The sequence below is a fragment of the Leptodactylus fuscus genome, chromosome 5 (genome assembly GCF_031893055.1).
Source record: "Leptodactylus fuscus isolate aLepFus1 chromosome 5, aLepFus1.hap2, whole genome shotgun sequence".
Classification (NCBI taxonomy): Eukaryota; Metazoa; Chordata; class Amphibia; order Anura; family Leptodactylidae; genus Leptodactylus; species Leptodactylus fuscus.
Genome location: NC_134269.1, coordinates 7,329,589 through 7,340,747, shown reverse-complemented (window position 1 = coordinate 7,340,747; position 11,159 = coordinate 7,329,589). Strand labels below are relative to the sequence as shown.

At 41.7% G+C, this 11,159-nt stretch overlaps 2 protein-coding genes across 2 annotated transcripts; both read left to right on the top strand.

The window, feature by feature from the left end:
- The first annotated feature begins 1,785 nt into the window (after positions 1-1,785).
- Positions 1,786-8,799, top strand: LOC142204351 (olfactory receptor 10A7-like). The gene is made up of 3 exons (XM_075275664.1): positions 1,786-2,701; positions 6,904-7,026; positions 8,732-8,799. Exons 1-3 carry the CDS (start codon positions 1,786-1,788, stop codon positions 8,797-8,799), a joined length of 1,107 nt encoding a protein of 368 aa, XP_075131765.1.
- A 1,409-nt stretch (positions 8,800-10,208) lies between these two features.
- On the top strand, positions 10,209-11,159 carry LOC142204350 (olfactory receptor 1f45-like). Its single transcript, XM_075275663.1, has one exon. It carries the CDS (start codon positions 10,209-10,211, stop codon positions 11,157-11,159), a length of 951 nt encoding a protein of 316 aa, XP_075131764.1.

Sequence of the window (11,159 nt, the reverse complement as noted above, 5' to 3'; positions counted from 1 at the left end):
TGGGGTAACTATGGCTTCTGCTGCACTAAACACCCACTCTTATGCACACTACTTGCTGGGCAGGGCAGTGTTTCCAGGACAAACTCGGCCAGTTGTGGCCACAAATCCACTTTGGCTGCCCATAAATCCATTGAATCTTCCATGACATGTGACAGCATGCAGTCTAAGTATGCCACAACCTTCTGGTACATGTTCTGCTCTTTGTCTAACTGCTGATGAGCAACTTCTTCACTATGCGGGTGAAGAAAGCTGCTCATCAGCGACTATAGGATCAGGCTGCTGCTTATGAAGCCGATACTGCTCCTGCCACTCCCACCCCCTACCATAGCTGCCATGGCAGTACAAGTTGAGCGCTTAGAGCCCCCTCAGTTGGACCTGCGAGAGGATGGACAAAGGTGCAGATAGGCAGCGGCCAACTTGGTAAATAGCGTGTCTCTATAGTAGTTTAGTTTGTCCTCCCTCTCAGTGGGTGTAAAAAAATGCCCCCAATTTTTCCCCAGTAGTGAGGGTCTAAAATTGTGGAGTGCCAGCAGTCATCCCAATTGCAATTGTCTGCATCGTCATCCACTAATGTCTGCAGGTCATTGATATCCTCCTCAGTGGTCTCTAAACCAGGAGCCTGACCCTTTGCAACACAGTTCCCATGCCACTCTCCTCATCATTACTTCTCCACCTAATAGAGGAAGCGGCAGATGTCTCCTTCAGATCTTGGCTGGGCACTAGCTAATGACTTTCCAGTAGTAGATCATCCTCACAGTATAGTGGATCTGAGCCCTCAGCATAGAGTACTTCTCTATCTGAGGGAAAAGAAAAGGACAGAGGCAGGTTCAGGACACCTGAGGGCACAGGGCCTGCTTCCGGGCCAAGACAACTAAGAGTTGTGTCTGATGAACCCAGCGACATCTGAAAAATGGCCTGTAATGTTATGCTTTGAATGAACAGTGAATGAGTACCTTATATTAAACACCTTGAAAAAGCCATTAGAACATGTAAATGCAGGTATTAGTTGATTATAATTCACAGTTTTTTGCTGTACTGTAAAAGGCTTGTTGTGTTCCACCTTGACCAACCAAAAATCCCAAAATTAGAATCAAATAAAAGTAATAATGAAAATGACGGACAAACTGGGTACCCACAATTACAAACCATAGATATAAAGCATAGCTTTTAAATAAATAAATAAGAGAGCCCCTAACATTGTCTACCCCCCCCCCCCCCCCTGTAGAGTTCCTAAGATCAGTAGCACAAGATGACCAGCTTAGGAGGACATAAGAAGTTTAAGCAATCTCAGGTCACTCAACCTGGGATATGTTTAATCAGAAGTCAATGTAAGGAAGGACACGTCTGTATTATTCATTGCTCAGTCTGATATTACATAGAGAATATTCGGCCATAACAAGCTTCTCCCAAAGTGCAAATTAAATATAAATTACTGTAACCTCCAGTCTCATCTGTTTGCTTCATCCACTTATCATTAGGATCATTATTTCAGGATCCCGGGGGGATTTTTCTTGTTTAACAGACACTATAAAAACCTCAACACCTGGGAAGTATCAGCGGTTACATTCGAAGACCCGGCAATACGTATATATCACATCAAGGCTGACAATACCCCGGAGCTCTTGTGACTCTACTCTAAGGGGACTAGTAGTAAGTTGTTCTCTACTACATGGTGGTATTTTCATATGATACAATCCAGATTTTTTTTTTTTGTTTAGATAAATATCTGCTTAAATTTCCAATTTATTGTGGAAAAAATCCTGAAAGTTTATCTGGATATAAAATATGTGTGAGGAGAATCAGACACAAGTCACTCAGATACGTCTTCTTGGATTCCGAGGTCTAAACAAATATAAAACTCTTCTATTCATTGTGTTCCTCTTGACTTACATATTTATACTGGTCGGAAATTTTTTCATCATCCTATTAGTGACCACTATTGACCACCTGAAGACCCCAATGTTCTACTTTCTGAAACATTTATCCACAGCCGATGTCTTAATAACCACCACCATTATCCCCGTGATATTGGACATGATATTTTTTGATGAGGGCATCTTGTCCTTTTGGGGCTGTATAATGCAGTTGTATCTCTTCAGTATATTCGGACTTGTTCAATGTTTCCTTCTAGCCGTCATGTCATATGATCGATATTTGGCCATTTGCCATCCACTACGTTACTCTTCACTGATGACACCAGATCTTTGTCTCCTGCTTGTTGTTGGGTCATGGTTTATTGTCAATGTTGCAACATCAAATGAGGTGTTTGTTCTTATACAATATAACTTCTGTGGCCAGAATTCCATTGACCACTTCTTCTGTGACTTTGGTCCGATATTGGAATTGACCACTTCAGACACTTCTATTTTGAGATTAGAAGATACTGCTGCTTCAGTTGTCATTATTTTTCTCCCATTTGCTTTTATCATTGTTACCTACTGTTGTATCTTCTTCACCATCCTTAAAATGTCTTCAGCTTATGGTAAAAGTAAAGCCTTTTCCACTTGTAGCTCCCACCTGACTACTGTCTGTGTATATTATGGATCCCTGATGACAGTATATATGGTACCAGCCGATGAGGGCTCATCCAATATCAACAAGTATATTTCTTTGTTGTACCTTGTAGTGACACCATTGATGAATCCCATTATCTACAGCCTGAGGAACAACGAGATCAAGAGAGCTATGCAGAAACTGATCAGTCAGATCTATCAAAATGGATGGAAAAGATAAAACCTGTCATCTGAAGGTATGATACAATAAGACCTCAATGGATTATGAATCAATTTGTTGCTGAGTATCACATAGCTGACTATAATAAAACAATGACAAAAAGTATGTGGACTATCTTCTAATTATTGTATAGACAGGGGTGAACAGACACAACTGTTGTGTATTGTATTTAATACAATGCAGACAAGAGCAGGTTGGACTATAACATAACATAGTTGGCATAACATGATTGGATGTGGAGTGGTAACATAATCCTAGCCTTGACCATTGCCTAAAGCCTACTGTAATCTCCATCTCATTATTACTATCCAAACTGGGATGGACTTTCTCATGAAACAAAGCCTAGCTGCATATATCATGGCAAGAGAGATTATGATCACATGTTGGTCAGACCACTCTAGCCTTGGGGCTAACAATCAATAGGCTATAGAAATCCTGTGTTTACATCCTCCTTGAAGACAATTAGTTAGATAAGGATTCATTAACATTCCATCTCCTCAACAACTAAAGAAGGGTTTCTCTTCTTTGATCTTTTGCTTAAAGTCTCAATAGTACACAGCCCATAGCGTTTCCATGTAATTAGTCTAACCAATTCCTTTATGAGACAAAACTACTTATCTCTGACTGGAAGGACAAGTAATCTCAAACCCCACTTCATGTAATTTATCATATATAATTTCCAAAGATATTGTTGGCCCCCCACAGGGACGGCACAGAAAAGTAGGACGGAACTATTAAATGCAGGACTGTAAGTGCACTGTTGGTCCTATGGTTAAAGCAGCCCTGTACTAAGGAAATACTGAGTGCTACATCTATGGGGTCATAGGACAAAATAATTCTTATACTGTGATATTTGGTCTTGATCTTCTGAATGGAAATATTGACTAGTATTGCTTCCTACACTCACCGGCCACTTTATTAGGTACACCTGTCCAACTGCTCGTTAACACTTAATTTCTAATCAGCCAATCACATGGCGGCAACTCAGTGCATTTAGGCATGTAGACATGGTCAAGACAATCTCCTGCAGTTCAAACCGAGCATCAGTATGGGGAAGAAAGGTGATTTGAGTGCCTTTGAACGTGGCATGGTTGTTGGTGCCAGAAGGGCTGGTCTGAGTATTTCAGAAACTGCTGATCTACTGGGATTTTCACGCACAACCATCTCTAGGGTTTACAGAGAATGGTCCGAAAAAGAAAAAACATCCAGTGAGCGGCAGTTCTGTGGGCGGAAATGCGTTGTTGATGCCAGAGGTCAGAGGAGAATGGCCAGACTGGTTCGAGCTGATAGAAAGGCAACAGTGACTCAAATAGCCACCCGTTACAACCAAGGTAGCCAGAAGAGCATCTCTGAACGCCGCACAGTACGTCCAACTTTGAGGCTACAGATGGGCTACAGCAGCAGAAGACCACACCGGGTGCCACTCCTTTCAGCTAAGAACAGGAAACTGAGGCTACAATTTGCACAAGCTCATCGAAATTGGACAATTGAAGATTGGAAAAACGTTGCCTGGTCTGATGAGTCTCGATTTCTGCTGCGACATTCGGATGGTAGGGTCAGAATTTGGCATCAACAACATGAAAGCATGGATCCATCCTGCCTTGTATCAACGGTTCAGGCTGGTGGTGGTGGTGTCATGGTGTGGGGAATATTTTCTTGGCACTCTTTGGGCCCCTTGGTACCAATTGAGCATCGTTGCAACGCCAAAGCCTACCTGAGTATTGTTGCTGACCATGTCCATCCCTTTATGACCACAATGTACCCAACATCTGATGGCTACTTTCAGCAGGATAATGCAATGCCATGTCATAAAGCTGGAATCATCTCAGACTGGTTTCTTGAACATGACAATGAGTTCACTGTACTCCAATGGCCTCCACAGTCACCAGATCTCAATCCAATAGAGGAGCATCTTTGGGATGTGGTGGAACGGGAGATTCGCATCATGGATGTGCAGCCGACAAATCTGCGACTGCAACTGTGTGATGCCATCATGTCAATATGGACCAAAATCTCTGAGGAATGCTTCCAGCACCTTGTTGAATCTATGCCACGAAGAATTGAGGCAGTTCTGAAGGCAAAAGGGGGTCCAACCCGTTACTAGCATGGTGTACCTAATAAAGTGGCCGGTGAGTGTAGGGTGACAGTGTATATGTTTCGAGCACCAACTAGTCCGGTAGAATGTAAATTTAATCCTTAATGATCTTTGATGTACCTTTCTTTATTGCAGCTATTACTGAGTCTTTGTCTAGAGTTCCATATTTTTAGGTATTGACTCTACAATATGTATTTCACATGAGTCTAATATGTAACTAACATGTGTATGCAAAAATATTTATGCAAAAATGCCGAGGCCATAGGAAAAAGAGAACCAAAATAAACATCACTGATCCGTCATATGTATCCCATAATTCTACCCATGAAAACAATCCTCAGCCTGCAAAACCGAGCCCTGTCATCAGAAAAAAAATATATGCAAAGGATTATTCTTATATGGCCATAACACTGACATAATCAATCTAATCAAGAAAAATAAATAATAACATTTTTTCATACCAATCTAAACATTATTTTTTTTCAAATTTGTACAATTCATTACATAAACCCCAAAAATTGATGTTATGAGTTGTTTTTTTTTTTTTTTTTTTTCTTGAAACAGACAAAAATAAGCCCAAGGTATGGCTCTAGCAATGAGATGGTGGAAGAGAAAATACTTGAACATTAAGACCTAGAAGGCATGTGGGAGAAGTGTTTAATATGACTCAATAAAGAATATAACTGCCTGTCTATTCAAATGAATTGTTAAGTGGTGCCAGCTGTGAATGCAGGAATCAATTGATTCATTAGAATATCAGGGCAGTGCTGAGCTCCTCCTGCCCCCTCCACCACTGATGCTACACATTCAGAGTCATTGGTTTACCCCAGGTCACAATGAAAGTAAGTCAATATGTAACTTTAGGAGTCCGTGCACTAGCTTCATTTTCTGGTGCATAAGAACTTCCAGAAGAGAGTTGTTTGTGGAAGTTTTATTTGCCCTTTTTAGCACTTTATTACCTCCTTAGTAATGACTGTTGTTTGATTGACAGAACAAATGACTAAGGTGGGGTTTAAAGGGGTATCTGAAAGATCCTTACTATACTGCTATCTTATGTAAATTCAAGAGTGTTCCTAAATACATTGTTTTATCAATGCTGCTTTGTTTGCCTGCAGTGTGATACTATTCCTCACCTTGTTTACACAGTGTTTCTTTGGAGCCCTTCCTGTATCTGATAAGGAATATGGATGATTTGAGACACTTTCCTTTGGGGGATGGGGGAAGGGGGGAGGGGCTAAGTGCTATCACTATTATTTACAACTTTGTGGTCAGGACAATCAGTTTGCTGGTAACGGTTTCATGATTTGTGTTCGTTATCTCCTTATGTGAACACAAAGATAACACTGAGTCCGTTCTTTGTAAAATACATTTACTGTGCATATTATTTGAGCTGTGTTTATAATAGATTTCTAGTAATCATGATAAATAATCACTCATGTCAAAGGTGAAGTTTATATGGTGCTACTTTATAGTGTCCATCAAGCAGTCACACCAACTTCCCCCAGCTTGCTGAAGAATACAGGAAGTGAGAAGAAGAGACAGCAGGCAATACTGCTGAGAGAGGGAGATGGAAACCCCCCTGTAATATTAGCCAATAGGCTAACCCCACATATTTTTTTCTAATATAAATAAATATTGAAAAAAGACACTTGGGATTAACTCCTATTTATCACATATATCATAACCAATAACATACAAGAATCAGCAGCACGTACAGCCTTCTGCAGAGATTTATCACTGCACTGTCAGAGGGGCCACCTATATTCTGTGGGTCAGAACAATTACATTTTAACCCCTTTATCCCCACTATTTGTTCTAAGGAAAGGGGGATATTTGCATTTTTTTATATACTTTTATACCTTATAGGCTATTCTAATGAAAACCTGGGACCCTTCAATAGACACTTAATGCATCACTGGTCCTAAATCTCACTTCCAGAAAACCTCCTTGTGATATAGTAAGGGATATAAATAGAGGAAGGAGAAAAGGACAATGGCACCATGTGAAAATGCTGACATCTGACACCAATGGATAATCTCTGGATCACTACTCCCTCCCTCGTTCCCATCTCTCAGCTGCACTCAATGGATCTCAGCTATTGCAGGGGACGGACTCGGTGGAGTGGCACAAGGAAGATCGGCACAACAAGAAGGAGCAGGAGGAGGTGGATCGCAATCTCCTCCTTCCTCTCCTACGAGGTATGTCAGTTACTTTTGCCACTACCCCAAGTCCGCCACCCCCTTCCCCCACAATACCTGAGATCCATTGAGTACAGCGGGAAGGTGGGAGTAGGGGAGAGCATAGTGACGCCCTCGTTTTCACTCCTCCTATCCATTGATGTCAGTGCCTTCACATGGCACCAGCCACCTTTTTCCCCTTCCTCTATTTATATTCCTTACTATACCACCAGGGGGTTTTCTGGTTCCTAGAGCTATTTCTCTAGCCACCTATTAATACTCCATATCTTATAGAGTGTAAGAGATCATTGAGGAGGACATCAGTGACCTGAAGTCAGTAGTCGATGACGATGTAGCCAAACGCAACTGGGAGCTGGGTGACTTCATCATCAGCAGCAGAAGAGGCAAATCGGTAGTGTGACCATGAGTCAGCAGGGTGGTAGCAGTGGGAGGTAAAGAGCAATATGTGCCCAGAGGTAGACCACACGCTTCGCAGGACCCTACCTGCCCAGAAAGCAGTGGTGCAGAAATTCAAGGAGGAAGTGGTGGTAGCAGTCAGTCAGTGCAGAATATTGAAGATAAAATCACCTACTCGCAGTGTGAAAGTTTTTTGTTAAGCGCCCAGAGGGATTGACCATGTCCATGTATCAAATCTGTGGGCAGATAGTGAAGCGTGGCCAGAATGCCAATGTTGGCACTACTGCTCTGCATGTTATGACCCAGTCTCAGCAGTCTCGGCCTGTTAGGTTCAGGCGCAGAGTGTCCGGACGGCATTCAGTGCGTGAACCACCTGATGCACAGCAGGGGAATGTTCACACCAGACATGCAGTTTCTGCTCTGGCACTCGGGCGTGGTTCACGTGGTGAGTGGCCTGGTGGATCAGTGCCTGGTGTGTCTTGGCCTCTGAAGGGGTTAAGTTCTCTGCAGTGCTGAATACTTTACAGGCCATGGGCGAGGCCTTCTCTTACTATATAAGGTTCTTGCACATGCTACCTGATGCCGGTCTTAAACGTCTGTTCCTAGTGAATGTCTGTTGTCTAAAGCTGCTCCATCTGCATCCTGGCCCATTCAGTTTCTTGCTCCTGTTCACACAGGACTGGTTCGCTAAGTATTGAGCTTGTATCCAGACATAGTGTTCCGGGCGCAGCGAGCCCTAGGTATTTTTCTGTTTGGAAGTTTGGAATTTTGGTAGGGGTTTTTTGTGTGTGATCCTAAGTTCTGTTTTTCCCTATCCCTTGCTTAGTTCAGTTATTCTGTGTTTCACGTTTATTCTCTTCCTATGCTTTTGTGTACTCACGTTCACCGTTAGTTCAAGTCTGGACATCCGTGGGGGGCTTGTTCTGTATCTGCCTCTCCTTCGTAAACGTGAAGCTAGACAGGGGCTCTATTTCCCTTTGCAGGTTAGCTACTTCTCCGGCTGTGCTCGTGCCCCTTCAGGCAAGTTAGTCGGGCCCACGGCTACTTCTAGTTGTGCGAGGCAGGGTGTAGGAGGATCCACACTAGAAGTCCAAACTGCTCGTACTTATTATTGTTGGTTTTTATATATGTTTTTCCTGTACCGTACTGAGAAGTTATCAGTCCGGGGCCAATCCGTGGTCAGGGATCCCCTAACCATAACACTGCATCAATATCTGCAGCATCTCCATAAAGTGGTCTGGGAGAGCCATGGCTCCAATGTGGAGGTCCAGATTTGTCCCTGATGAATGTGAAAACCTTCTCTGTTCAGTATACCTCACTAACAGCCTGGAATACGAGCACCACAAACTTATTGCCAACTTCTATTCAGATGTGTGAATATGCCATTTCTCTTGGCTCTAGAAATTTCAAGATTAGTGACACAAAATGACCAGCTTTGGGGGGAATAAAAAGTTTATGTTATCTCACTCCACTCAACCTGGGATATGTTTAATCAGAAGTCAATGTAAGGAAGGACACGTCTGTATTATTCATTGCTCAGTCTGATATTACATAGAGAATATTAGGCTATAACAAGCTTCTCCCAATGTGCAAATTAACTATCAATTACTGTAACCTCCAGTCTCATCTAAGGGGAATGGAGGATTATGTAGATAATCTGTTTTCCCTTAGTCCAAACAGCAGCACAAGCTACCCTCCCGAAAAGCTCTATTTCTATATGTTCTGAATATTTTTTTCGGAATGTCTTACTTTACTTTATAACTAACACAGGGAGAAGGAGGTTTCCCTGACCTCTTAAAGGGGAAAGTTGAAAAAGTTCAATCTGTCCTGACAGCACACGGGGGCAGGAATACCCTATGTGTTGTGCTGTTGTTTGAACTAAGGGAAATGAGATTATCTACATAATCCTCCATTCTTTGGCATGGTAGTACTGAAATGGCCTGTAATGTTATGCTTTGAATGAACAGTGAATGAGCCCCTTATAATAAACACCTTGAAAAAGTTGTTAGAACATATAAGTGCAGGTATTAGTGGATGATAATTCACAGTTTTTTGCTGTACTGTAAAAGGCTTGCTGTGTTCCACCTTGAACAACTGAAAATCCCCAAATTAGAATAAAATAAAAGTAATAAGGCACATGATGGACAAACTGGGTACCCACAATTACAAACCATAGATATAAAACATAGCTTTTATTAAATAAATATACAAATAAATGAACCTCCAACAACGTCTACCCCTCCCTCTTTAGGTTTCCTAAGACCAGTAGCACAAAATGACCAACTTAGGGGGACATAAGAAGTTTGTCATCTCAGGCCAGTCAACCTGGGATATGTTTAATCAGAAGTCAATGTAAGGAAGGACACGTCTGTATTATTCATTGCTCAGTCTGATATTACATAGAGAATATTCGGCCATAACAAGCATCTCCCAAAGTACAAACAAACTATCAATTACTGTAACCTCCAGTCTCATCTGTTTGCTTCATCCACTTATAATTAGGATCATTATTTCAGGATCCCGGGGGGATTTTCCTTGTTCAACAGACACTATAAAAACCTCAACATCTGAGAAGTATCAGCAGTTACACGCGAAGACCCAGCAATACGTATATATCACATGAAGAAGGCCATTAATACCCCTGAACTCTTGTGACTACTCTAAGGGGACTATTAGTAAGTTGTCCTCTACTACATGGTGGTATTTTCATATGATACAATCCAGAGTTTTTTTTGTTTAGATATCCAGCTAAATTTGCAACTCATTGGAATTTTATCATAATATAAATGATGTGTGAGGAGAACCAGACACAAGTCACTCAGATACGTCTTCTTGGATTCCGAGGTCTACACAAATACAAACCTCTTCTATTCATCGTGTTCCTCTTGACTTACATATTTATACTGGCCGGAAACCTTCTGATCATCCTATTAGTGACCACTATTGACCACCTGAAGACCCCAATGTTCTACTTTCTGAAACATTTATCCACAGCTGATGTCTTACTCACCACCACCATTGTCCCCGTGATGTTGGACATGATATTTGTTGAGGAGGGCATCTTGTCCTTTTGGGGCTGTGTATTGCAGTTGTATTTCTTTAGTATATTTGGAATTGTTCAATGTTTCCTCCTTGCAGTCATGTCCTATGATCGATATTTGGCCATTTGCCATCCATTACGTTATTCTTCACTGATGAGTCCAGATCTTTGTCTCCTGCTTGTTATTGGGTCGTGGGTTCTAGTCAATGTGTCATCTTTTAGTGAAATCTTTATTCTTATCCAGTTTAACTTCTGTGGCCTGAATTCCATTGACCACTTCTTCTGTGACTTTGGTCCCATATTGGATTTGGCCACTTCAGATACGACGAGTTTGAGATTGCAAGACAATGTTGCTGCCATTGTCGTTATTTTTTTACCATTTGTTTTTATCATTGTGACCTACTGTTGTATTTTCTTCACCATCCTTAAAATTTCTTCAGCTTATGGTAGAAGAAAAGCCTTTTCCACTTGTAGCTCCCACCTGATCACTGTCTGCGTATATTATGGATCCCTAATCACAGTATACATGATCCCGGCTGATGAGAACACATCCAGTACCAACAAATACAAATCCCTGTTGTACACAGTCGGGACACCATTGATGAATCCCATTATCTACAGCCTGAGGAACAATGAGATGAAGAAAGCTATGCAGAAAATAGTCAGTCAGATCTATCACAATGGATGGAAAAGATGA

What these genes read in the sequence shown, in the direction of transcription:
- LOC142204351 (XM_075275664.1), top strand. Translation starts at nt 1,786, where the DNA reads ATGTGTGAGGAGAATCAGACACAAGTCACTCAGATACGTCTTCTTGGA. An exon ending in AGCTATGCAGAAACTGATCA is followed by an intron (nt 2,702 to 6,903) that starts GTCAGATCTATC and finishes CCCATCTCTCAG; the next exon opens with CTGCACTCAATGGATCTCAG. An exon ending in CCTCCTTCCTCTCCTACGAG is followed by an intron (nt 7,027 to 8,731) that starts GTATGTCAGTTA and finishes TTCTCTGTTCAG; the next exon opens with TATACCTCACTAACAGCCTG.
- LOC142204350 (XM_075275663.1), top strand. Translation starts at nt 10,209, where the DNA reads ATGATGTGTGAGGAGAACCAGACACAAGTCACTCAGATACGTCTTCTT.